This window comes from Scedosporium apiospermum, assembly GCF_000732125.1.
Source record: "Scedosporium apiospermum strain IHEM 14462 chromosome Unknown SEQ_SAPIO_0108, whole genome shotgun sequence".
Lineage (NCBI taxonomy): Eukaryota > Fungi > Ascomycota > Sordariomycetes > Microascales > Microascaceae > Scedosporium > Scedosporium apiospermum.
The window spans coordinates 1-27859 of record NW_015971809.1 but is presented as its reverse complement, the minus strand read 5'-3'; the positions used below and the strand labels follow the sequence as shown (position 1 = coordinate 27859).

General features: G+C 51.7%; 6 protein-coding genes and 2 pseudogenes across 6 annotated transcripts; 5 read left to right on the top strand and 3 right to left on the bottom strand.

Moving 5' to 3' along the window:
• Nucleotides 1–761: 761 nt before the first annotated feature.
• SAPIO_CDS6833 (Uncharacterized protein) lies at nucleotides 762–6068 on the bottom strand (the record flags this gene model as incomplete). The annotated part of the gene is made up of 9 exons (XM_016788834.1): nucleotides 762–1091; nucleotides 1139–2216; nucleotides 2286–2807; nucleotides 3042–3438; nucleotides 3510–3621; nucleotides 3684–4118; nucleotides 4192–4353; nucleotides 4648–5995; nucleotides 6064–6068. The coding sequence occupies 9 exons, from the start codon at nucleotides 6066–6068 to the stop codon at nucleotides 762–764; spliced, it is 4389 nt and encodes a 1462-aa protein (XP_016641471.1).
• Nucleotides 6069–7014: 946 nt separating this feature from the next.
• On the top strand, nucleotides 7015–7344 carry SAPIO_CDS6832 (annotated as a pseudogene; the record flags this gene model as incomplete).
• Nucleotides 7345–9684: 2340 nt separating this feature from the next.
• SAPIO_CDS6831 (uncharacterized protein) lies at nucleotides 9685–10394 on the top strand (the record flags this gene model as incomplete). Its single annotated transcript, XM_016788833.1, has 4 exons — nucleotides 9685–9813; nucleotides 9871–10216; nucleotides 10272–10339; nucleotides 10389–10394. The coding sequence occupies 4 exons, from the start codon at nucleotides 9685–9687 to the stop codon at nucleotides 10392–10394; spliced, it is 549 nt and encodes a 182-aa protein (XP_016641470.1).
• A 76-nt stretch (nucleotides 10395–10470) lies between these two features.
• Nucleotides 10471–12914, bottom strand: SAPIO_CDS6830 (uncharacterized protein; the record flags this gene model as incomplete). The annotated part of the gene is made up of 4 exons (XM_016788832.1): nucleotides 10471–11224; nucleotides 11567–11734; nucleotides 11821–12362; nucleotides 12471–12914. 4 exons carry the CDS (start codon nucleotides 12912–12914, stop codon nucleotides 10471–10473), a joined length of 1908 nt encoding a protein of 635 aa, XP_016641469.1.
• Nucleotides 12915–14374: 1460 nt separating this feature from the next.
• Nucleotides 14375–16082, top strand: SAPIO_CDS6829 (Major facilitator superfamily transporter; the record flags this gene model as incomplete). Its single annotated transcript, XM_016788831.1, has 4 exons — nucleotides 14375–14629; nucleotides 14690–14808; nucleotides 14918–14939; nucleotides 15015–16082. The coding sequence occupies 4 exons, from the start codon at nucleotides 14375–14377 to the stop codon at nucleotides 16080–16082; spliced, it is 1464 nt and encodes a 487-aa protein (XP_016641468.1).
• Nucleotides 16083–20426: 4344 nt separating this feature from the next.
• On the top strand, nucleotides 20427–23410 carry SAPIO_CDS6828 (Mhyt domain signaling; the record flags this gene model as incomplete). The annotated part of the gene is made up of 5 exons (XM_016788830.1): nucleotides 20427–20590; nucleotides 20660–20714; nucleotides 20825–21343; nucleotides 21417–21602; nucleotides 21677–23410. 5 exons carry the CDS (start codon nucleotides 20427–20429, stop codon nucleotides 23408–23410), a joined length of 2658 nt encoding a protein of 885 aa, XP_016641467.1.
• A 296-nt stretch (nucleotides 23411–23706) lies between these two features.
• On the bottom strand, nucleotides 23707–24420 carry SAPIO_CDS6827 (annotated as a pseudogene; the record flags this gene model as incomplete).
• Nucleotides 24421–26100: 1680 nt separating this feature from the next.
• On the top strand, nucleotides 26101–27006 carry SAPIO_CDS6826 (uncharacterized protein; the record flags this gene model as incomplete). Its single annotated transcript, XM_016788829.1, has 3 exons — nucleotides 26101–26280; nucleotides 26428–26838; nucleotides 26893–27006. 3 exons carry the CDS (start codon nucleotides 26101–26103, stop codon nucleotides 27004–27006), a joined length of 705 nt encoding a protein of 234 aa, XP_016641466.1.
• Nucleotides 27007–27859: the final 853 nt, after the last annotated feature.

Here is a 27859-nt window from a genome sequence, read left to right as displayed (position 1 = left end):
AAAATCTCGCGCACTTTTCATCTTCGAATACCGGGATACTTTTCTTGTGTTGAGTAGCGACCCTAGTTCGACGCGATGGGCTCTAACACCTGATCCAAAACCTTCTATTATTGCATCCAAGGATGATCATGCTCGGCAAAGGGCCGGGCGGTCAGAGCTGGTAGAAAAGGATAAACTACGGAACTACAGCAGATCACGGGGATCAATACTCACAGTGATCCATGAGTGATCCGGATCGAGCAGGATCACAGTGATCCATGAGTGATCCGGATCGAGCAGGATCACAGTGAGCCAGAGTGATCCGGGGAGAGCTGGGAAGGGAGTGTCTATATAAACTGCAAGTCCTGCTATGTATCTAGCTTGTCTTTTTAGACTCTCCAGTAGTCAATTCAAGTATAACTATACCCCTACACTTAAATACGCACTTCTCACCACTATCTTATAAATACTACTTGACTGCCTTACTCTACCACGAACAGACAACCACCTCGATCCTGGCACCAGTTGTATCCACCTGATACCGTCAACAGGCTAGTGTTAGGACTGTAACAACTTGTAAGGCGAAAGGATAGAGTACAAAGTGTACATGCCTGGACTAGGATAAGAAAACATAGTAAAAGTTTTTAGAAATACTTTATATATTACTTTCCTTTTAGATATAAAGCTTCTTCTTACTATTACTAAGCTTAGCTGTTTTAACTTTTTTCTACTTTAGCTATCCTCTATATTAGCTATCCTCTACTTTAATATACCCGCTCTATCTAAAATGTCTGCGGATCTATTCTCCAGGTATAGCATCGATTCGCCACCCAACCGCCCTGTTTCCCATTGATCCCTCCGCAGTCACAAGAATCAATGGGCACCTTGAGATACCTCATGCACTGGTTATAGTTGACCGTAAACTCGCACCCATTGCGAATCTCGAGCGACACGTCAATGTTAATAGGCCACTGCCCATTCGCAGGCGGCTCGTAGTTTCGCGAGATGACCTGAGATGACCGGCCGGCGGGGACGCGTAGGACGACGCCCTCGTCGCCGAGCGACCGGCAGAAAGAGTTGCTCGCTGCCGAGAGCTGGCCGTTGGTGGCCTTCTGCCCACTGTTATAGCAGTGCCCGACATTGTCCAGTGGCCGTGCACTTCCCAGGTCTCGGTGGGCGACGGCTCGGGCTCCTGGGTGACTGTTGTCTTGCTTGCTGTAGTGGTGGAAGAGGGCGCGGGACACGTCACCGAGGCGTCTTCCCAGTTCTCATCAAAATCGTCGCCGGGGTCTGGCGCGGGATTGTAATCCCGGAATGGGTCTGGAAAGCATCCGAAGTCGGTCCAGTAACACGGCTGCACGAACGGGTCATCGATCAAGCCATCCCACGGTTCAATCCATCGTTTGGGCCACTGGCCGGCTTCGGGCGGTGGTGCGTCGGGCCCGATGGAGTCGGGCGGCGCCGGAAACGCAACTGCAGCCGCCGTCGTAGCGATGTTCCCCTGTCGATCCGTGAACGTGATAGGGGGCCAGTACGGTGTGGTGGCGGGCTTGGGCCAGAATGGGGTAAAGTCTTGTACAGCGCGTCGCCGATTCCCACCGCCGCGAGCAAGTGTCACGACTTCGAAAAGAAGCTGGGTGATAGTCACCGGGGGCGCTGTGACTGTGGTGGTCCAGTCTCCGTCCGAGACGGTAATCTTGGGATAGTTCACAACCCGCGTGGCCTTGGTCCACGGAGGGATGTTGACGAGACACGGCGGCGAACAGGTGAAGGCTGGCTGCTCCATATCCCAGATCTTGGGGTCGATCCAGATCTTCTCGTCATACTGGGCACCATTGCTTTGGACGTCCAAGACAGATATTTGTGACCAGCGAGGGTGGCTCTCGACATTGAGATAGTCAGTTGCATTGATTCCAACCCCGTCCATAATGGCCATGTACTTTGCGCCAATGGTGATGAGGTTCTGGAACCGTACGCCGGAGAAGTTGTCGTCCAGAAGCATTAGGGCTTTCTGGCATGCGTGTTCATCGATGCACTCCTGCGTGTATGTTGAAAACCACGAGTATAAGCCGGCACCAGCAACGAAGATGTTGGCACACTCGCGCATGATGACGGCCCAGGATTCGTCGCATCCACTGAACTCGTCATCGGCTTGGCAGACGTAGCTGGGGTCCCCGACTACCTTACCCACGGCATCTTCAAACGGCGCAGGAGGCGGCGGTGTGGGTTGGTAGTATCTAGAATTTGGGTTTTGTCTTGTTAGCAAAGGACCAGGGAGAGTAAAAAAAAAAAATAAGCAAACTTACGGGCTCTCGGTCTGGATCATCCCGGCAAAGATGTTCCTTGACCTGTGGAAATTGTATTGATAAAAGACAGCATGCTCAGATGATGTGCCGTACAGCCACGTAGGCTCGACGCTTTCGACTAGCAAGCCGCGAGCGAAATAGACCGATTTCTGCACCATGGTATTATTTGCGTCGACCAAATCCGGGTCGTCAATATCGTGGTCAGCCACCCAGAGCCACATGTTTTCAAAGTAGCCCGATGCAGTCAGGGTAATGTACATCATGAGACTGCCCGCATTGCAGCCCGGCGCGATGCCGCTCCGAAGTGCCGGACACTCGTCGGGCGTCAGCTCGGTGCCTGTGGCACCACCGATGCGCACATGGCAGTCCCAGAGACCAGCCGATCCGGGACTCGCCGCTCGGATATTCCATTCCAGGAGAATAAGACCAGCGGTGGCGCCGCGATTGGTGAAGATGAGGTCCTGCATTTCGACATCGCCGACGTTGCCCGGACTTCCAACTCGGACCATGACCTTGGGATTGCTATTTGAGAGGCGTTAGAGAGATGCAATATTATACTTGCAAAGCAACTATCGATGGAAAAGTAGAACAACTTATCGCCGGTTGCCCAAGAGGTGTCACATTGAAGGGCACGGGGCGGCGGTCCGGGCTTACCTGGCGTCTGAAAAATATAATCCCACGGCCACAATCTAGGACCAAGTCTCACCAACGATTTTGGAGCCAATGGGGATCTCCAAAGTCCGTGTGATGATGTACGATCCCGCGTCGACGAAGAGAATCTTGCCCTGGCTGGCATAAAGCGCCGACTGGAATGCCGCCGTGTCGTCAGTCACGCCATCGCCCTTGGCACCGACATCCCTGATTTGAACAAAGTCGCCGAGGGCTCGATCTTCATACTGGGGTTTCGCCCTCTCGAAATAGTTTCCCTGGTCATCCAGAAGCCCGTTTACGCGACGGAAGGATCCGATCTTGCCGCCACGCGAGAAATCTCGGGTACCGGCTGCACCGTGTACCGGACCTAGAGCCCAATAGTCGATAGTACCTGAGGCCTGGAGCAAAGTTGCTCCACTGGTGTCGGCGACGGCCTTGCCGATGCCTTGGAAATTAACGTGCTCGATGATGACGCTGCTGCTACCGGATCCGGGCTTTTCATCTGGCGGAGCCAGGAGAACAACGGTTGCACGTTCTGGAAACTTGAGTCAAGGATGGAAATGGAGCTGATACTCCCCTCGGAAGCCTTTCCAGGGACTGTTTGTCTCTTGGTATTGGAGCTCTGTTTCTCTGTGAGGAGTTGAAAACCGACACGGACATTAGTCATAGTGATTGATTTCCAGATCTATATATCCCATTAGCAAGGAGTAACAGACAACAAAACCAAAGGACTTTTTTCAAGCTTACCCAACCCCAGTCCCAGATAATCCGAACTCCAGTGTCACAGCCAATAAACTGGAGTCGTTGGGCTGTAAATTGCTGATTCCCACCGTAGATACCAAACTGGCCTCCACGGAAAGTAATGTCTGAAATCACGCCGCCGCTTCCGTTCTCGGCAAAGATTCCCATCTGCGTGCTACCGGGAGCCGCGATGATCTCGACGTTCTGAATACTTGTCGCCTGAGCTACCTGGTAATGCAGGCCCGCAACCTTTTGGACGGCGCGTGTCTGCGTGATGTCGATGACCACATTGCGCAACTGGCGGTAGAAGTTGGCCGTGTTGACGTACCATTGCTGGTCAAGGCCGTCGGGACCTGTGCCTCCGCCTGTGTATTCATTTACGGAGAGTACGCCGAGGCCGATGAAGTTTCGAGTAGCAACAATGGTTGGTCTCGAGTTAGCCTAGAAATGGCCCCGTGTTAACATGATCAAGCCCTCTTCTTCATTTTATCTCGCACAATCACATATCACATACATCACCAATGATCTGGGTCCCAAATGGGACTGGAATAGTCGAGGACACTCTATAGTTACCTGGGGGGAAGTAGACAATGGCGTTCTTAATTGTTGAGCAATCACACTTTTCACTACATTGCTTCTGGTCATTTATGGCCGCTTTGATAGCCTTGGTGTCGTCCTATTTTTTCAGGTTAACATGATGTGTAGATAGTTGATTTCGTTTTATGGTGGGAAGATATAAAATAGAATGGGGAATGCAGAATGGGATGGGTCAGAGGGAAAAAAAAAATAGAAAAGAAAAAAAAAAAAAAAAAAAAAAAAAAAAAAGAGAAAAAAAAAAAAAAACTCACTGTAACTCCGTCTCCTTTTGCGCGCTAAAGTCTAAAACGTTTCGGAAAACCTTGTAGCCGGGATCGTCGCCCTAAGGTACTATTCCTTTGCGCGGAAGATGCTCTATCTAGAATAAGCCCACCGCATAGGGGGCTATCCGGCGTTTTATAATGTTCCCCGACAGTTTAAGTGCATCTGCCTCCGAGACAAGAGCAGCAGCAGCTGCGATCTCATCAGTAATCTTGAGAAGGGGAGGGACGGTCTCAACCTCGTCACGACGGTGTCGTCGCGCGATGGAGCCTCCGATGACAGTCCCGGGATGGAGGGAATACTTGTTTCTTAATGGGTGTTCTAAGCGTGCCGTATTAAGCTCGGCTGACTTGAGGATGGCCTCCTCGACAATGGCGCGAGCGCGAGCAAGGTCGGACGAAGAGGCGGTTTTGGCAAGCGGCGCCACTGACTGATCTGTTGTGACGTCTATGTCACGGGCTTTCTTGGTGGTTTCGTGTCTGGGTCTTGGAGACATCGGGCCAGACAGATCGGCACCGACAAAATTCATCCAGGCACCGCTCGCGTCATACAAGGATTCAACCTCACAGATCGTGACATTGGCAAAGACACGGTCTTCTCGGACGCGACTGGGCCCCATAGCTACAAGTTCTTCCATGGTGACGGTGTCGGCCCATTCCCAGAAGGCCTCACGTTCGGCCGTTTCGTTGCCGGCCGCAGCGGCACGCTTCGCCTGGCTCACCGTGACAGGGTCATGAACCTGGCCACTCTGCGACGCGTCCTTGTACGTGTAGATCTTGGCAGCGTAGCCGTTGGCGACATTGGTCGTACGAAACATGAAGAGCGCAACGCTGTCTTTGGCCTGGTAGAATGGAAACTGCCGGTGACGACGATCCACGACGGCCTTGAGTTCGTGTTGCAGCTTTAAATGGGCAGTGGCCTGCCAGTTTTGTTCGGATTTGACACCTTTACCGCAGCGGAAAGCCGCACAGCGAGTCTCGGCAGCTATTGCACGAGCCTCGACGGAATCGAACCCCGAACCGCCCTCGATCCACGTGGCGGGCGGGAACTCGTCACATGTGTAACGGAGCTGGGAGCTCTCGAGACGGCCGTTGACCATACGGCTGCGGATCTGGTTGACGTTGGTGTTGGGCTCAAGGTCATTGTGCGGCCACTGGCCGTCGTGGCGCATGACTTCGAGCTGGTCGGTTTCGGGACAGACATGGTTCCTCTTCCACGAGCTGGGACAGGAGGCTGAACGACGTTGAGCACTGCGAAACGAATTGCTCTTCCCCGTGTTGAAGTCGTAGCCGAATCGGTATCTGGGGACTCGTGCCATGCCCTTCGGTGTCGCGAACCAGTTCTCGGAGTTCTTGCAGATGTCTCTCATGTAGAAGCAGTTGTATTCGAGGAAAACTACCTCGGGCCAGATATCGATGACTCGATTGGGCGTAGAGGCCGTGTCTTTACGCCAGAAGGGCCTTTATCGTGAGACTTTATGTTAATTGTCCGGTCTCTTCATCAAAGGAGACGTCATGTTTTCACTCACGCCATTTCAAATTGTGTCGGGTCACTGAGTTTTGGAACTTGGTTCCATGTAACGGCCTGAATGAATTGTGCCTCGACAGGTGAATAGGAGGGGAAGGCCACAATTCCTATGAGGACACACAATAAAGGATGGAGGAGAGCCATCATGACCTGGACTCCCCTTCTCGGAGAGTCTATGAAACAAATGAGGAACAATCAACTTGAGTTGAGAGAAAAGGAGTGACTGAATGAGAGTAAATACGATTCGTATGAATTGCAGTGAGTGACTGAAGGAGAGTAAACACGATTCGTATGAATTGCAGTGAGTGACGGAGAAGACTATGAGGGACGACACTGGATAGTGGTTTATAAAACCAGGAGATAGGCAGCTTCTGACCTTCACCTTCACGTAGTCTAGCAAGCTCCTCAACCTCGGATGCACACGCCATCATTACGGTTCCTGAATACGAGAAAAGACTAACCAGTCTTCAACGCAATGAAAACAAAAGGTCCCCTGAACCTGTCATAGCAACATGTGGCTTGGCCATGTTAAGCGAAGTAATTTAAAAGCTTCGTGCTTGGCATCGGGTTGTATGGAGCATTTGGGCGTCCAGTTTAATTTCAAAATGTCTCCCGTCTGTCGATTCGACATTGCAGGATCGTCAATATGTACGTCGAAATGAAAGATTGCCAAGTGGGTGGTATTTCAACTGGAATATTGGTTGTCAAGGCTTCGGGACAGAGTACCACCTTCTCCAGGGAAGACTCTTCCTCCTCATGTTTTGATACGACTTCCTCGGAACATGTAGTACGAGACGGAGGCCACGGGAAAGCTTTCTCGTCTGCTCCTCTGTCATATCAGTTCCCCTCCCCTTCCGACTTACATTTTCTCACCACCAGTCTCTCTCTACATTTCTTTCCTCACTGATCTTATCTCTCTACAGCCATACATCTCCCAACACTGTTTGTGACAATGAAATTCTCCCATTCCACGTTGCTCGGAGCCCTTGGCAGTCTCCTCTGGACCTCACCGAGCGCCGCCGCGGACGCGTGCCAGCCATCTACATGGGAATGGGATCGTGAGGCTCGAGCCGTCAAAACAGGTGGCGTCGCCGCCGCAGAGCCGCCCGCGCTGCCAGGAGAGATTCCTGCTCGATTCGCTCTCACCACCAAACAGAACGATAAGGCTCCTAAACCGGGAGAAATCAACTGCCGTCTCTGGGGCCGAACATACGACGAAGCCGACTACTACTTATACTTTGAGCTCGCAGAAACGTACAGAATCACCATTGAAAAGTTCTAGATGCTCAATCCTCAACTGGCGCCCGACTGCGACGGCATTCAGCCACACACCGAGTACTGTGTGGCTGGATGTAAGTGAAAAAGGAAAACGAAATACAACGAGAGGAAATCATCTAACGAGGTTGCTTTGCATAGTTATCGAGCCTCTCCGCTCGACTGACGGGTTCTGCGGACCGCTCCACCAAAATGCGACCTGCCTAGGCACCGACTTCGGGCAGTGCTGCAATGCCGAGACTTGGAAGTGTGGTGAGACCTAGTGAGTGGTTTTCTTGCTCCTTTCCCTCTCCCGTCTCCATCCTTCGCCACCATCATGTTCAACGCAAAGTCGTTTCCTTTACTAATGTATTTTTTTTTCTCCTGTAGCGAGGATTGCGCTGCAGGTACGTGTTACGAGGGTGCCTGTCCCGGACACGCAGTCTACACCACAGACGGCAAGTGCGGCTATGCCTACGGTTTCACCAGTTGTGCAGGGAAATGGGGTGATTGCTGCAGTCTCGGCGGCGAGTGCGGTACGGGCCCCGAGTTCTGCGGTAAGGACACGTGCCAGTCTGGAAATTGCACGGTAAAAGCCCCCACGAGAACCGAACTCGAGGGTCCTCTCGTAGCGACGGGTGGTGCCTGAAATACGAACCGCTACTCGCTACTCGCTACTCGGTCGTGTGTACTTACTCTACACTAGACTAGATACTAGACTAGATTAGATAGGGGGCCGGCCCGTGCCGAAGAGTCGAGCTAGGAAGGGATTCCTTTTTGGGACTTAGGCCCTGAACTTTTCACAAACAAAACAGATTGTAATACTTGGTCCCCCCCTGTAATTCTGGCCCCTTGTCATGTACCACCCACTTACCGGTCCCTACAGCCTACAACGTGATGTTGAGGAACGACATCGCTAAGACTACAATCACTGCTCAGGGCGCGCTTACGGGGTATTTTGAGTCTTATGATATTCTCCAGGGGCCTTGTTCAGTGGCGACTTTAACCTGACAAGGGGCCATTACTTACCCCGGCTACTGCGTACTTCGTACTTCGTATGACTTGAAAAGATACCTACAGACCCCGGTCGACTTTTGTGCACCCTTCGTAGGTCTATCCAATGTACCTCAGTATCTTTTATCCATATCCACATATCCACATACTTCGTACTCACCCCACCCAATTATACGAAGTAGTGTAGCACTATGAGACTATAGGTACTCTCCCAAGTCTCTTCCTTCTCATAAGGGAGGAATGAAATACAAAGAAACATACGAAGTATGCCTCTGTACTTCGTAGACCGACACGGAATGATGTCCTTCTTCCGTCTCCTTCACATCACTGGCGTCACTCTTTTCCCCGCCTCAATATGTCCCCAGGTGTCCTGAATGGCCACCAGACTTGACCAGCTGCTTCCCCCTATTTGGAAGCCTTCTTTTACTTGATTCTATCTGTTTTTCCATTGATCAACAGGTCCGACAACTATCCCTTCCTGTAAGGGGCTTTACAGCGATTTCTTGCGGGAATTGATCAAGCCATTGGCTACATAAGTTCTTGTTTCTTTTGTTGGGCAGCGGGCAGGTTGCACAGCCCCGTTTCAATATTGTTAAAATAGCCTATATTTGGAACCCTGTGTTACTGGATTACTCTGTACTTCGAGAACTCATCAAATTAGTACACATTGCAAACTTTGAACTTTCTCATTCTTACCTATCGTCTCTTGCTTGGGGGGTCAAGAAGCATCTGCATATCGCGGGTGGTCTGATGAATGGAGTTGCACAGCCGCCAAGCTCCAGACTTTACAAAAGTTCCCCCCTCCCCTCCCCCAAATTCTGTTCCGTTACACTATCATCCCACCCGTCTTTGCCAATACCACATGTGATGATAATGTCTACCGTGTTGTCACGATAATGTGCCCATGGAGACCAATGTAGAATCTGAATATTGGCAAAGGATTGCCGAAGGATGGCCGAAGGATGGCCAAAAGGACCTCTATGACCCAACTTATGATCTTAGGTTTAGCAAGGACCTCATTTACGAATAAAATGAGGTGTAGAAGGTGCATATAACGTTCCAGGTGGCCTGGCCTGGCCTGCCTGTTTACCGAGGTGCTGTTGGCTATTATTACCTTTTGTTGCTAGAGAAGGGGTTTTGTTTAGTAGTTTTTGATTCTCCTTGGCTTCTCTCTTGACTCCCGAGGCTGGCCTGTTGTGCTCGAGGAAAGAAGACAATGTGTATATAAATATCTTGCTGGAGATTGCTTTGTGATGTATGGGATTGATCACTCTCTAGCTATCATCCTATCTTCTTTCCCTACAAAGCATCGCCAATCTCCAACTTGACAAGAGGAATATAATAAATAGATATGATGTGGCCCTTAACGATCTTCACCATCACTTCCCTTCTTCCCCTTGGTCTCGGCGCCGCTGTGAAGCCCGGCGTAACGCCACGCCACCGAGACCTAGACGTGCCTCCCAATCTCCTCGCCAAGCGAGCTGTCTGCGGCGAAGGCCCCTAGCTTGTCTGTTACGGCGTCAACGGGGGTATCTCGCAGAACCTCGACCCCGAGGACATCGAGTACGCCGCCCTGTACCTGCGACACCTCGCCGACACCAACAACAACCCGCTCTGGACCATGCCGAAAGAGCTCGAATGCTCCGAATGGACGCTCCCGCTCTTCGGCGCCGGTACCGTCCTCGCGCTCGCCAAACACATCAACCCGCGCACCATTTCCTCCGTCACATATTACGACATCGCCCGCACCATCGACGGAGGCGAGGACGCGACGGAAGAACAGCGTGCTGCTTCGCTTCTCAGTGCTTGTGGTGCTAATGGCGGCCAGTTGACTGTTACTGTCAACGCCTCGGATCCAACCTACAGCAGCCCCGAGTATATTGCGAGTAAGGCCAAGCCGACATCATCATCAAGCTTGTCAGGGACCCTAACTTTGCGTAGACGGGAATTCGCGGGTTTGGAGGACGTTGATACTACAAGGTCGTTGTGGTATTGGTCTTGGCTGCAAAGTATGCGCATGGGTCTCTCTGTTGCTGAAATGTTATGGCAAGCTTTTAGTATTAATATTTACTCCCCGTTACCCATGTCGCATGGTCCATTGTCCATCTTTTCTCCATGCTTTGTGCTTTTGTGTCTATCCTTAGTCTTCGTCGCGTTTTCGCTTCTTGCCCTTCGGCCCGGCGTTATCAAATGGAGTCTCTTCTCGATTGAGGTCGTCGTAACGGTTCTTCGTCTCACACTTCCAATTTTCCTCGGTGTCAATTACCACATAATGGGGGGCACCAGGACACACTATCAACTTGGTGTCCGGGTTCGGCGGCTCATCGTCCCACACATTGCGTGACTCGAGAATGTCTTGTCGGAGGCTCATGAGCCACAGATGTACTGCCGTAATGTAGTCGTGTATTGTAACGTAAGGCTTGTCCGATGCCTCGACGACCAGTGTATCGTACTCGCGCGGGGGAAGCTCACCACAACCCGGGCAAGGCCCGTTGCTCGAGTTTTCGTCTCCCGAGTTGTCGTCGTCGGTGTCGGCGTCGGCGTGTTCCATGTGTAACAGCGCCCAACTCGACGCCCAGTTGCTTAGATCGGCGGACTCGACAGTGACAGACGCCACTGTGCTTTCAATGAGCACTTCCTGCGATATGCGATGCCAGTTTGAGCCGGTGGAGGACTGCTGGAAGTACGGTTCGCGTGGTGCTTCGGGGTCCAAATTCTCGGGCATGACGGAGATGGCCGACTCTAGAGGGTCCTGGAGGGACCAGACGAGTCGCTTTCCGTGGGAGGAGATGGGGCCCCATTGGGCCGTCGAAGGTGGTGCAGGTTGGTCTGATGCTGACATGATTTGTGGCTGTTGGGTGTTGTCGAGAAAGGGCTGTTGATTAGGTAGACTCCTTAGCTAGAGTTAAAGTAATTCTCAGTCTGTTACTATAGGGTCCCTGCCTAAAATGGTAGCTAGAGTGAGTAAAGGTAAGTAGGGTAGGGTATGATCCTTACTTAAAAGGGTGGCTAGGGTGAGGTAGAGGTGAGCAGGCCCAGAGCAAGCCTGAGCAAAAGGGGCGACGGGTCACGTGGGCTGCGGAAGGTGCAGTTGTCTAGATTCGTCCCATCTAACAATCTTCACTCCTAATTACTTGACAATAATAAGAGTTGAATAGCCACCGAAGTCAATTTAAAATAGAAGAACAACGGCTATGCTAGAGTGGGCGCTCGAAAATTTTAGTAAGACAAACTACCCGTCATGGAGGAGTTCCTCGATCTCGCCCTCACTGATGAGGCCCAGAGCTTGACGTCTTGTAGGTGCTGCCGCATCAAAATACGGCGCCTCAGCCAGCGATGTCACACGCGTTCCATGGCGAGGATAGTTGCCCCCATAATCCCAGCTCGCATTGTGGATAGTGATCCTAATACAAGTGTATGGCAGTTAGCTCATCGTCAGCTCTACCCGGTGTTTGTTTCACAGGGCAGAAGGAAGCCCAAGACTACTCACCGGTTGTCCCACAACACACTCGTGTTCGGCGTCCACCTGAATCGAACTTGAATGTCGACATTCCTTTCATACACATCAAACAGATATCCTAGAATAAGGTCACTTTCCGCGGGGTCTAAGCCAACGATGCGGTCGGTCATGGCGCGATTCACCCACAGCGTCTTCCAACCCGTAGCTGGATGGACGCGTACTATGGGGTGTATACGTTCAATGAATTTCGGTCCCTCCTCTGGCTTTTCGCGATCCAGATATTTGTGTGCAGACCGGTAAACAGCCTTTCGGCCGTCGATGAACCGGCGAAACTCGGGCGACAACTTTTCATAGGCGGCATATCCACTTGCCCACAAGGTGTCACCGCCAACAGGAGGCACCGTGTCGTTGTGTAGATGTGTGATGCCGGCTGGATGTTTTTCATGCACAAGGTCCGTGTGCCACCTCGAGGCCCCTCCTGGTTTGCGGAAGGACGCGGGCCTCTCAGTTGCCGCGAGATCTGGCCAGATGACTGTCACACCCGGCACACCTGGAACCTGGGGAACTTGGGGCTAACGGACACGGCAGCTTCGAGTTAGCGTATATTAATCGTAATTTTTTTTTGTTGACGTCCAACTTTGGCTAAATAAGGTGAGGAGAAGGTTGTTAAGCAGTCTTACATGAACCTCAATCTCTCCATAGTATTCACCAAGTGCTTTCTGCTGCTGCGGGCTCAGGTCCTGGTCCCGGAAGAAGACGACACTCCTTTCAGCGATTAGCAGGGCCAGCTCATCCTTCTGCTGATCAGTCAGGTCCTTCAGTTGAAGGCCTTCAATCTCGGTGCCGATGTAGGTCGTAAGGTCCGTCACTTTAGTCGCAGCCGAGAATAATGCACTCTTAGATTTATCGGCTACTGCACCACGCTCGTTGTGAGGACGCTCCTTATTGCGTATGTTGTAAACATCCTGCAGGTAGAGAGGTCGGGCAGGTCGGTAAGGGTAGCCTGCGCTCAAGTCAATACCGGCCTTCAGCAAGCGTCGACGAGCCGGGTCTGGGAGGCCGAGATTGTCCTTGATCGGCTCGGCAACATCAACAATTGATGGATCAATGGGTGCTGGATCCATTCTGAATGAATACCAGGTAATCTGGAAGACGGAGACAAAGCCTTCGGACGCAGGATTGAGCAGCTAGTACAACTTAGATGTCTACCGGCCAGTCCGCTTAATACTGTATATATTTCATTCCTGATGGTGACGATCGTAGATTCCCAACATAAGAGCCGGCTGTTGTTTCTTGCACACGAGATGACCCCCACCGCGATCTGATAATGGAGGCGGGGTTTACCGATTTGTTCTCGTCAATGGCCGTCCTGGACAATGACGCGAGAGATGCGTACAATTACGATTGAACACTGGGTCGCATCGGAGGGCAGGAAATCTGCACACCTCGTTTGTCAGTTAACCTCCACCACCCGGTAGTTGACGAGGCCCGTACTTGGCCCTGTAAAGTGCGCTAATGCATCGGCAGGGAGGATAGGAAAATTCCCGAGACTCTACTACCCCGGGACTCTGGGGTATGGGCCGGACGGGACGGGTTACTTATCCGTCCTCTGGACTTCTTGACGGAGACTAGTAATCACTGTGTTTTCATTGATTATGAAAACTCTTCGTGATCCGCCAATACTGGAAAAGTATCTAGCATCTTGGTTATTGTCTCCTCATGCGTCTTAACTTGGAGGAGGCCAGCCATGAAGTCTGTAGGATCAAACCCTCTAAGCGTGGGGGTAATACGCCTTCGCTGCGCATCTTTATGGAGAGGCCTCACACAAAGTTAAATTCCGAGTTCACGGATTCCTCCCAAACGCCATCGATATCGAGATGGCGACATAGAGTCATGTAACAATAATTAGTGAGCAAGTGGAGAAAGTGGAATCCTCCAGCAGTGTCTGAGAGGGCAGAATGGCCCCACGAAGATATACCGAGCAAGATGCGGGGAAGAAAAGTTCTCTTCTTTCTTTTCCCACTTCGGTGGTTGGAAATGTTAGAAGGCAGATAAAAGTCGTGGGGGGAGATGGGGGCGGAAGAGTCGCATTTACATGGGCAGAGTAAGAAGACGTTGTAATGCGCCTCTATTTCCTCGCAATGGCCCCACGCCTAAAGGGATAGACGTATTGCTAGAATGTTTAAATGGCAATATGTAGGATGATGAACGAATCAGTGCAACACTAGACGTAATCCTCCACGTAGAAAGCTCGAGGACAGTTGAGGGCTATTCTTCGTTCCCCAGTAGGTACTCGTCACCTAGAACACACGTTCCCAGCCATTAAGTGAGAAGGCCAGGAGTGATCAGGGGTTTAACATTAATTTTCATATTGGTGTTACATTCCAAGGTAGATGGTGTAATAAAATGTGATCGAAGAACCCGCCGTTGGACGACGACCGGATGGCTACGACTTACACAACATGTATATAAATATTAGCCTGAGCTCAGTAGAAAGTAACATAATATGTTCTAGATAGATAAACTTAACTCGGTAGTATTTATATTGTTCCACTTCTCCATCCACAAACAAAGTCTTGAAAGAATGGCTGGCTCTGTTAAAGGTATCGTGGCCCACGAGACTTCGGAGATCAAATCCTCAGATGCGTCAACCGCCCCCACGCCGCATGCCAGTAGTTCGGCGGTTGGACTCGTCCAGGAGGCTCCCGTGCAAAGCTGGAAGTCATACATCTGGGACACATTCGACAAATCTCCAGAGGAGCGGCGGTTTCTCTTCAAACTCGATGCCGTGCTTATGACTCTTGCCTCGTTGGGCTACTTTATCAAGTATCTCGACCAGGTAAGTCTTTTACGTCAACCAGGTTGTTTTCCATGATCCATTTTCCCTAATATTTCGCAGGTCAATATCAATAATGCCTTCGTATCGGGCATGAAAGAGGACCTCGGCCTTTATGGCAACGAGCTTAACTATATGCAAACAGCTTGGACGGTTGGATATGTTTTGGGTGAAATTCCAAGGTAAGAAGAAACATCCAGAATTTCGCCATATCTTATAAGCTATATCCCTCGTGAACGGTCGCCGACTATCAACCCGCAGTAACATGCTCCTTACACGTATTCGTCCAAGATATTGGATTCCAGCTTGCGAGGTGAGTTCCCCTGCACAGGAGGACGACAGCTGTGGGCACTTTCATCCATTTCAAGTACATTAACTTTCCGACTAGGTAACCTGGTCCGTCTTAACCATCATTCTCGCAAAATGCAAAAACGCACCTCAACTTTACGCTTTGCGCTTCTTCATCGGTCTGGCAGAAAGCGCGTTCTATCCCGGAATGCAGTACATCATCGGATCATGGTATCGTAAAGACGAGCTAGCCAAGAGGTCTTGCCTGTTTCACGCCATGGGCAACGTCGGATCGATGGTCTCAGGCTACTTGATGGCTGGAACTCACAACCTCGATGGGGTTCACGGATTCCATGGCTGGCAATGGCTCTTTATTACCAACACCATCGTTTCGCTCCCGATTGCGATCTCGGGATTTTTCTTTCTACCCGACCTCCCGGAGATTACCAACGCGTGGTACTTGACTCCCGCCGAGATAGATTTGGCGAAACGACGCATGGAGCTGGAGGGTCGCGCAACCCGCGCCCCGTACACGAAGTCGAAGTTCCGCAAAATATTTTCGAGCTGGCGCATCTACACTCTTGTCTTACTCTACATATTCTTCAACAACGGGAACGGTGGGTTGTCGCAACCGGCATTCCCGTTGTGGCTAAAGCAGGAGGGCTACTCGATTCGCCAGATCAACATCTACCCAACAATTGCCGAGGTCATAAGCATCATTACAACTCTCATCTATGCCTGGACGTCTGACAGCTTGTTTCGCGGAGCACGCTGGCCAGCCATCGTCTTCTCGGGCGTGGTTAAAATCGTCGCCTATACCGGCCTCACCGTTTGGGATATCCCAAGTGCATTCAAGTGGGCGTGCTTCCTCCTCTGCGGCTTCGGTGGCGGCATTAGTGGCCTTACTTTCGCCTGGGCACACGAGATATGCAGTGACGATAACGAGGAGCGCGCTATTGTCACCGGTTCCATGAATGAGATGGCTTATGTCGTCCAAGCTTGGCTCCCTCTCCTCATTTGGCAACAGGTTGAAGCCCCAAGATATGCCAAGGGTTATCCAAGCATGGTTGGGCTGTCAGTTGCACTGATATGGATCGCATTCGTTATCCGGTACCTTCACAAGAGGGAGAAGAGGAATAAGCTTAGCATTGTCGAGAGTAACGCGTAGAAGTCTCAAGCCGATCCACGAGGAGTTGCTTGCATCGACTGTCCTGCACAGTTTTCTATTCCGTCAAGTATACCCAAAACACCCTTCTCTCCCTATTTCTCCACAAGCCTTCTTGATAATCTGTATTAGAGGAATGTGGCAAAAACAATCAGCGATCGGCGTTAGCCTTTTAACTTTCACCTCGTACAAACCGGACCCTGTGCTATCAGTCGCCTAAATACTCCTCAATCTTTCAGAGTTTGTGTCTCCTCGATAGGTCTAGACCGCGCCCGGCTTGACAACTACAGTCAAATTTGTCTTCGGGAGCCCAGATGGACGGACCTGGTCTTGCTCTGACAGCCCTGCGCGCGATCACTGACGTCGGGTCGAAGCTTGAAAACTTTCGCAATTCCTTGCCCCCTTCTCCCAGTTTCCAACTCGAATCCTCGATAGTTCCGTCTCTTCAACACCTTATGAACTCAATCATATTAACTTGAGCATCATCTATTCACAAAGCTCTATTTCTTCCTTAAAACGTACATGTTTTGCAGGATCGACTGATGGCGTTGATAATAGAAGTTGCAGCGCATGCCACGCAGCCGATGACAATGCCCTCATTCTGCCTTTTCTCCTTGGGATATAATGACCATGGTAATAATATGGTCTCCAACTTTGCCCGTCATGGCGCATCACTACGTCTATATTATCAATTCAAATTACTCTTAAAACGTCTCGGCAAACTCGCCACCTCCTCGCAGCGTTGGAACTCATATACTCTAGGTAAACACCACATCAGTCATAAAAGGTATCTTGGCAAAAAGCAAGCAAAAGGGGGGATAACAGTGTAAATGAGAAGAGAATAAACAAATAAAAAACAAGATGGCAATAGAGAAACAAAAAGAAAAAGACAAAAAAAAAACGATGACAGGAATGGGATTCGAACCCATGCTTCTTTCGAAACTGCAGAGCCAAATTTTCTCTGGAAAGAATTGTTCTTGAATGCAGCGCCTTAGACCGCTCGGCCATCCTGCCAATTGTTAGCGATGTGGGGTTCGTCATTCACTAGAAAGAACCTGGCCTGTTGCTAGCTCGTGATGGAGCAACCCTCATCGCCGAGGTCCTCGGACCACACCGACAGGGAGAGTCTGTGGTGACAGCGGTTGACGCATCGAATGACGAGGAGACAACGTCTTGCACGGTCGGACAGAGGTAATAAGCCCCAGGTATACAGGAAAAGTGCTTGCTAGAAGATAATACGAAAAGGGGAGGCGTCGGATGAATGATCGACACGGAGGAAGCACTTCGCCGTTGTCGAAATTTATTGTTTTATTGTCGAACCAAAAAGGCAAATATTAAAAGTGAGAGGAGAATCTGAGGAGAGTCACAGAGTATTGAAATTATTGGAATTAGTTCAAAGTAATAATCATCAAGTAACTTTTGACCATCTGCGTCTGCATCTCCGGATGCAGTATTCTCGGGTACAAATGTATCACGTCTTGGTAAAAAGCAAATGAGGTTCTCAAACCTGCGGACAGGATCCATCTCGACCAAAATCTCCGACCGGACCGAGAACAGCGACCTCGGTGTACGGCGCCATCGTGGACTCGGTGGACGCTCACAAAGCAAGGTTGGGCAGGGGATCCCCTGTCGCCCCAGGACAATACTCCTGCGGCTGGTTCATAGCATTTGGAATTGGGTCAATGCAGTGCGCTAACAGAGTCCAAGCGTCGAGGGTTAGTGCTCGTTCATGCACCCGAGAGTGGAAACACGCACTGGTCCACTGGCTCCACCGAATATCAACCAGATTTGGCCTGCTCGGTCGGTAGCCGGGAGCTCATCAGGCAGTTAGTGCCTCACCAGACTCTCATGTCCATGCCTGCTCTATATTCATCTCAGTCCGGGCCTGTGGTTCAAGTAAAAACGATATAATTCGCTTCCGGTCCGTTCTAGAAGTAAGGGCCGAGACTGCCAACTGGATCACTTACCTGTTTCACACAACGAGCCGAGCATTACTGTTGCATGCCTTCTTTCGCTGAATCTGCCGAAGACCCAAGAGGGAAAGTCCCAAGAGAGCAGAAAACGCCACCAACCAGGTTCTGCGTGTGATGGCAGGGAAAAGTAAAAGCACTGGTCCTCAGACTCTGGGGCAAGCAAATTTATCCCTGCCACGTGCGCCCGAGACGGACAGTCAACCAGGGACAAAGGCGGAGCCGACGGAGCTTCGGGCTCACTCATGCGAGGATGGTCAACGAGCCGTGAGCCATACGAAGTAAGCAGTGAACACGAGCCGTGATAGAGAAATGACTTGGATCCACCACACCGGCCAAAGTCAGCCAGCCAGCCAGCCAGCCAGAGCCCCGTTTAAGCTAGCGAACAGGCAAACCCTAGCGTGAAGGGTAGCATCGAAACTTTTCCACAACTCAGCTGAACTCTTCAAGTGCGACGTCGTCTCGCCTATCGGAGTCTTCAAACGAGACACTATCGGCAGCGAAAGCCCCACAAGCCCGGACAAGATCCACTCTTGCCCTGCTTGGCAAATGGCAACATCACTTCGGTAATGTCTTCTGAGTTTGTCTTCTTCGAGTCTTGACTCAGAAGACTCGAACAGACTCAGAGATATCAGGAGAATATAATACGTGGAGGGCAGAGAAGATAGTCCACCCCGCCCCGGCAATTGGCATTGTTTCGCGGTTATATCGCCATCGCCGGTGGAAGAGCCCAAGCCCAAACTAGTTCCATTCTTTCACTCTTTCCTTCCTTCTCCCGTCTCCCCTCATCTAGTAGAATTTCCCACGAAGCCTCGAAGTAGACTCACCGTATCCCAGAGAGAGGTCGTTCAGAATAAATTAAAAATAAATGAATAAATAAATTCCCCCCCCCCCCCCCCCCCCCCCCCCAAAAAAAAAAAAAAAAAAAAAAAAAAGAGTTGATGAAATTAAAAAGGTAAAACTTCTATCCGAGATGATAAGCCGAGGAAACGTCCACTCAATCTCTACCTCGTGCCTGCCACACCCCAGCCACGCAAGCAAGGGGATTCACTAGTGCACAAAATGGAGCTTCCGCGCACGACCTGGCGTCCTTCATAAGATGCCCGCTATCCCACGCGAATGCTCCGTAGTCGCCTCCACTTCTTTCGCCGTGATTCGGGGGACCCGACCACCGCTTACTACGTAACTAGTAACACTTTGCACGTTTCGAACCCTGTGCGCTCAGAGGCACCAAAGTCGGAGTTTAAGCCACCTCCTAGGGCCAGCGTCCATTCGGGGGGGTGAGGACAGTATATATCGAGAAACGGACAGACAGGAGCTCGGCGAATTCACCCACTTTACCGTAGCTTGCTCGCCATTCAAGAGCGTAACCGGCGTTCTCTGCCATCAATCTCACGCAATCCATCCCGAGCAGCCAAAACCCCCTCTGGGAATGGCGTGGAGCTAGCGTAGTCCACTTCGTAATAGTGCAGAAGACACACTAGAATCTCTATCAAGTTCAGACATACCCCACGACAGAACCCCAATTCCGACCAGTCGGTCCTGTCCATGCCAGTTCCTCGTTGGCTCGCCAAGCCTGGGATGCTTTTGCCCAGCCCCACTGCTGCGTCTCCCAGGCTGCGTCTTATGAAGCAACCTCAAATCTTGTCCCTTGGAAATCGATATTACCCACCCTTACCTTCAAAGTTTGTGTACGATCTAGCGTTACTTTCTTATCTTAAAACGATCAATAAAGCTCCACATCCCCTAGTTTTATGCTTTCAGCTCCGGCCAAGAGGTGGTACCCCCCTGGTAGCATAGCGTAGCATCTGGAGATCGGAATCCGGTAATACCAAGCGTCTCTTGGGTGTGCTCAACCCCCGTCTCATTCGTTGCCCAAATGCCACACTCGCTGCGCCTTCCCCTTGGGATTGCGGGCGGGAGAGGATCTTTGGGGACATTAGAGGAGGCCCCTGCGCTGCCAATGCAGGAAAAAGAGGAAGGTTATATATGTGTGTAACTCTATCTCCCATTGAGGTGAAGTGCAGCCACTGGAAGGGGCGTGAAGGGTGTGTCCTCGATCGGGGTAATATACCAAAAAAGGGAAGTCTTACACCCTCGGATCTCTCTCTTACTGCACAACGACCAACAAAGTGCCCCTGTTGATGAGAGACCATACACAATCCCCAGGATGCAGTAATATACATACTCCATCAAATCCCCCGGCTTCCGTCTCCCACACCGATCGATCTCCTTCCCGAGATCCATTTCACCGTTACCCGACTTCCCAGCTGTCACATCTCATTTTTTTTTTTCTCTTTCTTTCTTTTTTTACTTCCTCTCTCCGCAAGTCCCATCTTATGACGAACGGTTAGGTCGTAGATCAAGAAGAGAAGCGATGGCCTCGCACGAAGAGCTGAGCCGCCTGTACGAAGGCCAGCTCATACCTCCGTCCTTCAACGCCGGTTTTGTGGCTCTTAGCTATGTGGTTAGCTTCATCGGCGCCATGTCGACGCTTGAGTTGATCAATCGTCGAACGGCGCCGAGGGGTCTGTTCAACCAGTATGTTGTTTTTTCCGCTCGTGCCCAGTCTGCTTAGACCATCACCAACATCTGACTCGAAAATCACAGTGTTCTCCTTGTTGGTTCAGCAGTGGCAATGGGTGGTGTCGCCATCTGGTGCATGGTAAGAAGAACAGAATCCAACCCAACCCGAAGTAGAAAAAGACGAAAAAGAAGAGAAACGAAAACCATCACAACTCATCCCCCAGTCCTCCTCGAACTTCTAACACGCAGGCTCGCTTCCAGCACTTCATCGGTTCCCTCGCCATCGTCCTCGCCGACGGCCAAGAAGAACTCCAAATCTCCTACACATCCGGCATAACCGCTGTCTCCTTCTTCGTCCCCATCATCGTCCTCATCCTCGCATTCGTCGCCATCGGCGCCGACTCGAGCCACTCGTGGCCCCGCGTCATCGGTTCTGGCATCCTCGCCGGCTGCGCCATCTGCGGAATGCACTACCTCGGCAACGCCTCCATCGCCAACTACTCCTGCATCTACAGGCCGGGTTACGTCGTCGGGTCCGGGGTAATCGCCGTCGCCGCTAGCACGATCGCCCTATTCTTGTTCTTCGTGTATAGGGCTGCTTGGGCCAACTCATGGTGGAAGACGTTGGGGTGTGGGATTTTGTTGGCCGGGGGTGTTTCGGGGATGCATTGGTGTGCTGTTGTGGGGACGGCGTATAGGTTGAAGAAGATTTCTGTTGGGGGGAAGAGCATGTCGAGGAATGTTACGGTCATTGTCGTTATTATCCTGGTGCGTTGGTTTCTATCTCGGCCATCCTGTGTCTGTTCTCTCAACTAGCAAGACACTAACATGGTAGCGCTAGTCTGTGGGAACCTGCCTTATCATGGCTGGCACGGCCATCTACACCGCACGGGTCCGTCGGCAATACGCCAACAAGGCCCAGCAGGTCGTCCTGGCTGCGGCCGTCTTCGATCAGCACGGACGCATTCTCATCAACCGTAACGGTCTCTTACCCAGCGAAAAGATTACTGATACTTTCCTCGACAAGGTAAGCCTCTCTCTTCCCTAAGCATCTAGATGCATCTCTAGCAATAACTCACTAAGATCATCCCCACTGTCTAGTCCACCCGAGAAAAGTTCGACACCGGAAGCCCCCTCTTCCAATGGATGTTCCAAGCCTCCCGCAACTGGTCCGGCATCCAACCCCTCCTCGACGGCATGATGAACCACCTCGCTCAACTCCCCCGCCTAGGCCGCGACCGCGACGCCCGCACAAACATCAACCTCGTCAGCGAACACGGCGAAGTCGTCAAGAAGTACGACGTCATCTTCCGCGAGCTCTTTTGTGTTGCTGCCGCCTCCCTTTCGTCTCGTCTGAGGGAGAGTTTCTCTAGTGGCGGAATCCTCTACGAGGAGATCCTGCCGACTGGCTCTGGGCGCTTGTCCTTGGATGAGAGCAGCTCCTTAAACGAGTCACTCGACAGCACCATTGATCCCAAGGACGCCGCCCAAGTTCGTGTCAGGGACATCGAGAAGGAGGCAGAGAGGAAGAAGCAGGGTCGCGCTGCGGGTTCGCTCATGCTTCTCGTCAAGAAGGTCGAGAGCGATCGCGCCATCGAAAAGCTCGGAGCCGCGGGATACCGATTCGCCGACGTGAACCAGGTCGCTTCGTACATCTCCGCCAGCATGCAGATCAAAGACCCCAACTTCGAGCACAAACTGAAGCGTCTTGCCAACTACAGCGACTCCAGGAACACTCTCGAGCCCGGCCCCCACGTCGGCCTCTTCGGCATCCGACCGCGCCACAGCGGCCCCGGCTACGACGTCCTCGTCCGCAAGGAAGCCAAGAACTTACTCCCCAGCGTGCCCCTGCCGGTTGGCAAACTGTCCTCTTCGCATGTCGAATTCCTCAAGCGCCTCGACCGCATGACGGTCGCCGATATCGAAAGGAAACTCCCCATGTGGAAGGACCTTGCACCCAACGAAGCCACCTTCGCCCGCCATCTCCTCGGCGCCATTCAGGATCTGTACGCCTGGGTTGGGGACAAGTGTATCGATGACGCCCGGCTCACGGCTAAGACTTTTCGCGTCCCCAACTTCACCCAACGCGACGAGGGGGGAACTCAACAGGAGCACTACAGCGTGATGATAGCCCTCCGCGCCGTCATCCCCGCCGAGGCGAGGGTCGTCAGCGCCAACTGCGTCTTCACGCCCCTCAGCTTCTTCAAGGTACGCCAGCTTACGGCTCCCGGAAGCACGAGCAACTCCGCCTTTACGCGTGCGGTGCACCGAGAGCTCGGTCCGATCATCAACGCGGCGCCTCGGAGGAATCCAGACCAGGAACATCACCAGAGCACCATGTTCTCTGGCAAGGGCTTGCCTGGTAAGCTGAGGAGGTTCGGCAGGAATAGCCCGTACGGACATCGCGTAGACGGGGATGGTAATCCTATCCCAACTGTCTTTGGGCAAAAGGCCGCCCCGTCGGTATCCAACCAGTCGAGCTCGACGCTCAAGCTCTGGGGCAGGAGGAGCGTGGACCAAGCTCATGGGTCGGACCCAACCTATGATAAGCCACCCGCACAGGCTCTCTCCATGCTTGGCGGAATCATGATATCCCAAGAAGTAACAGTCAACGTGCAGAACGCATCAGCAGGCAACAGCAGTGGCTCGGAGGACGGGAACAATGACCGCGCCAGCCAGTCGTCTTACGAGGGGCAGCGACACGGCGTGGGTGACGCGATAGAGTTGGCGAATCTTCATGGCGGAAAGGGGATGTCGTCGAATATCGAGGCGGAGAGGTTTAACGAGCTGGTGACGTTTGTGGATGAACTTTATGCGCTATGTGTTGATAGGTAGAATGTGTAATGATATTATATATACAGAATAGATTCCCGATCTCCCGATTAATTCAAGATACCACGCTTACATGCTCATCTTTATCACAATTGAACCACACCTAACCGGAATGCAATGCCCTCTCGCTCAATATGAAAGAAGGCGGCGCCAATAATGGTGGAGAGAGGAAGACGATATGTGTTTTGGCCTCTCAATTAGAGTAGTCGTATCATAGAGGCACGTCACAGCCTTCCGTCTCATGGTCTGGGTGGTCTTTTATGAGTCTTGGGTTGGAGTAGTTTGGGAAGAAGATAAGCTCACGCAACGCATGGCTCGAAAGCCAGATTCACCTGTTGCGTCAAAGCAATGGTCGCATCCTCATCATTCAGCGATCCCGAGCCCGTCTCGTTCCTCGACCTCAAGTTGATAGTCGTTTGTATCACCAGATCAATCTCCTCCCCGCATGGAGCATACACACGCCGGTCGTCAGGAAAACTTCCAGTGGCAGTATACTGCTCACCGATCGTCGACCTCTCCTCATTTCCTTCGATGCTCGAGGTCACCAGCGCCGACTGGGGCCCATTTCCAAACCCGTATCGAGACTCGAAGATGCCGGTGACGCCAGGATCAAGCACTGCGAATCCATGAAAGGTAGTCTGAACGACAGAAACGGTGTGACCGCCAGGATACTTGAGTTTTAGCCGGATGGTGCAATTGGAGCTCTCTTCTTCTCGGGTCGCTCGACCGTTCCGACCCCGGCGACGGCCTCGTGGTGTCGGGCCAATGTAAGCTCTGAATGAGTCGTAGCCGAGAGTGACGACGGTACGGTCGGGGCTGATGATGCTGGCGACGGAGCCTGCGGGACAGCCTCTGCCTTGTGTCGTGACGGAAACGATCTGGATTAGATTGGCGTCGGGTCCGTCGGCGGTGATGCCGATTGATGTGGCGTTGCCGAGATCGATGATGGTGGGGGTGATAACTCCCGCCAAGACGACCGGGAGCGTCGCAAGAAGAAGCGTGAAGGGTCTCATGGTTGCGTCGTAGTATACATAAATCGAAAGACGTGAGACGTATGCCCCGAAGACAAGACCACCTCCGAAGGCTCTAGTAGACAAACGTAAGATGGTAGGTAGCAAGAAATTGGTAGCCACAGGAGAAGCGGTCAACATGAGCATCGAGCCAGCTCGAATCGAGTCCTGGGATAGGGAAAACGTCAAATAAATATATAACTTCTTTCACTGCCGTCGCCGCCGCCGCCGACGAGATGCGCCAAGAGGAGCCTGGGCTGAACGCGGACTTCCCTTATTTATATGCTCCATTCGTGGGTCCGCTCATCACCCGGTACCGACAGCCCGTATACGCATACCTGTTATAACAACGGGCATTAGATTCTGCAAATGATATAAATTCAACGTATTAGGAAAAAGGAAGGGTTCTTCATGCTGACAGGGGAGCCTTTCTATACATTGCCATCATATGGGGATCTTTCTTGGCGCCTGATGAAGAGAGCGCCAGAAATGCGAAGCGCTCGACGCCGGCAGCCAACCGAAAGACCGTATCGGGAATATTCTAGGACATTTTTAGAGTAAATTCGCTCGTCGGCATGGTCTACCAATGCGGAAGAGGGTGGATGCCAGATTGCGGTTAATATCCACGGTGAAGGATCAATCAATTTCTGCCGGCAGAGGGGAACTCCCATCTGGATGAAGTGCCTCCTTTGTTCATGGGGGTTCCATCCCGCCTTCTCGGTTCGAATTGGTTCCTGTCAAATATATCCTACCCCCGAGTCCCGGTCGAGTGCATGCCTGATTTCACTCTTCTTTGGCCAAAACCCTCAAAATAGCTGTCTTGGCAAGATCAGTCTTCGAGTGGCTTCCTGCTTTTTGTTCCTCTTGTCGATTGTTCCATTGTCTACCCTAGCAGGCAGTAGGTGACTGAAGGATGTGTCTGAAAGCATTGAGCTCCCCCATGAACATGTCCCTCAATCACAGAGACAAACCTTGAGAAAGCAATCGTGAATTCCATATCGAGAAATGAGGAGACAGATCTAGATAAATTAGAAGTTAGTAACATAAATCAAGCTTATCCAGTTGAAGCCTACTAGCAGGAACCTACTACCTTCCAGTCTTACTCGACATACCTTAGAGATTGCTCCTCAACTCCTCATCCAGCAATCTCATGATTCTTCAAGCTCCCTTATCATCGCCGTCAGTTCCTCACATGCCTGTCTGAATGGGTAACTTCAAATGGACTCTCACCATGAGGAAGGCACAGGATACGCCTCGAAATCAAAGTAGAACTTTCTTGGGCAGTGCAGCCTACCTGGTTCAGTTCACCACCACATCGTATTTCCCAAATGTCCTGCCTCGTGAATGGCATCACGTCCTCCGATGTAAAGGCAACGGGCCAGATGATTCTGGAAACCACCTCCCATGAACAGCAGCCTGTTGCACTCGCCTTATGCTTCTCAATAAAGATCAGAGCATGTGTAATAAAGATGCAGCGTGCTCTTTCTCTCTTGACCTTTGCCTTATCCTTCAAAAACCCAGCCTGTTTCTTCTCCCAGTTCAAAAACCCTCTTCACATCTTTCCCCTTGACACCTCTCCAAACCCCAAACAACTCTTCTTGTCATCCCCTCGACTCTGTTTTCACTCAGCTCACTCGACCCAAACATTGCCAAACATTTTAACGACATCGCAACAATCCAGCAATGGCTGACAACAACGCTTCGCCTTCGGCTGCAAAGCCTGCCGACATCCCCTCGACCCCGGCTGCAAAGCCCGCTGGTAATGCCTCGTCTCAGGCTGTGAAGCCCGCTGCCGGCCCGACTCCTACCCAGAGGGAGTTGGAGCTCATCTACCTGGCTTTCCAGTCGATCAAGGACGCTTCCGTGAGTATCTCTAGAAATCTCTACCCGAAACACGCTCTCCTTCCCCCAAAAAGAACCGTCCGAAGCCTCTGCCTCCTCACCTTTCGCGTCTCCATCACAATCAATCTCAAGATGACTCAACCCCAATGCTGACTCACAAATACGTAGATTGACTACACCAAGTTCGCCGAGCTTGGCGGCTTCACCACCGTCGCCAGCGGCCGCGCTTCGTGGTGCGCCATCAAGCGCAAGTACTTCAAGGACGCCGAAGGTGGCGCCAGCGAGACCACTACTCCCGTCAAGAAGACGCCCACCAAGGGCCGTAAGCGCAAGGCCGCCGCTGACACCGCCGAGGAGAACGCCGGCGAGGCCGAGGGCGAGGCCGCCACTGGCAGCGCCAAGAAGGCTACTCCCCGGGGCCGCAAGCGCAAGACCTCTCCTCTTGAAGGTAAATCGACTGCCGCTTCTGCTCGCAAGAGCGCTGCTACGAAGAAGGCGGCCAATCAGGCTGCCGAGGTTACGGCTACGGCTGAGACTGGAGGCGCCTTCAAGGACGCCAAGGACGATGAGAAGGCCGAGGTTTCTGCTGAGAAGGCCTCGGGGGATGACTAGAAGCCCGAGGATTCTATTGAGAACGCCTCGAAGGATGACGGCAAGTCCGTTCAGGATGATGAGAAGTCCGCTGAGGGTGACGAGAAGCCCGCTGAGGATGAGGCTGATGGCGAGACGGCCCAGCAGGACATCTGATTTGGAGAAGGAGCACACCGATTTTTGATTTTTTTTTTCGTCAGCCACTAGGACTTGACGCATACCTATTCAATCGGACAGGGCTGGGGTTTTTTTTTTTTTTTTTTCATTGATTTCTTCGCGATTAGGCAGGGCTGGTGTTTAATCGGCGACAGAGAGTAAGGAGTCGTTCAGTGGTCCGGATGAATTGAACATCGAATTGAGCCCCCCCTTCCAAGTAAAGAAACTTCTCGCGTCTCGTGCAGTGATTGCCCTTATGTCTACTCTCCTATCATCAGGCCCGATGGCTCTGCCTCCATTGTCTCGATTGATTGACTGATCGACCGATTGCGCCCCCAACTTGAGGTCCCATATCTGCCTCACTCAAGTCCAGAATTACTGTTACTCTTCCACACTAATCGTAGGTGCGATGCTGAGCGCCGGGAAGTTGGGATGCAAGCTGACCCGACCCAAGACAAACCTCGAAGGTGACCGCGTCGCGTAACTGTGCCTGCCCCGTGTGGCACCATCAAAAATTCCTCGGATTCGTACTTGGGCCCTGTGTGGTCTAGATGTTTGCTTCAATCGCCCCCAAGACAGTATCTTTCCTAACCACTGATCACTGATGACGGACAATGAAAATTAAAGTGCAGTCCTCGTCAGCGTTCGTGACAGTAACTACATTTTTAAACCGACTTCGAGTAGAATATTCGGGTAATAATATAATAATAAGGCTAAATAAAATGAAAATAAACTCATGGAAACGAAGTGGTGCGAAAAAAGAAAAGAAGAAATAAAAAAAGATGACAAACTGGATTGTTTGAAAAAAGAAAGGCAAAAAATGAAGCGAGCGACGCAAGACTCGAACTTGCAA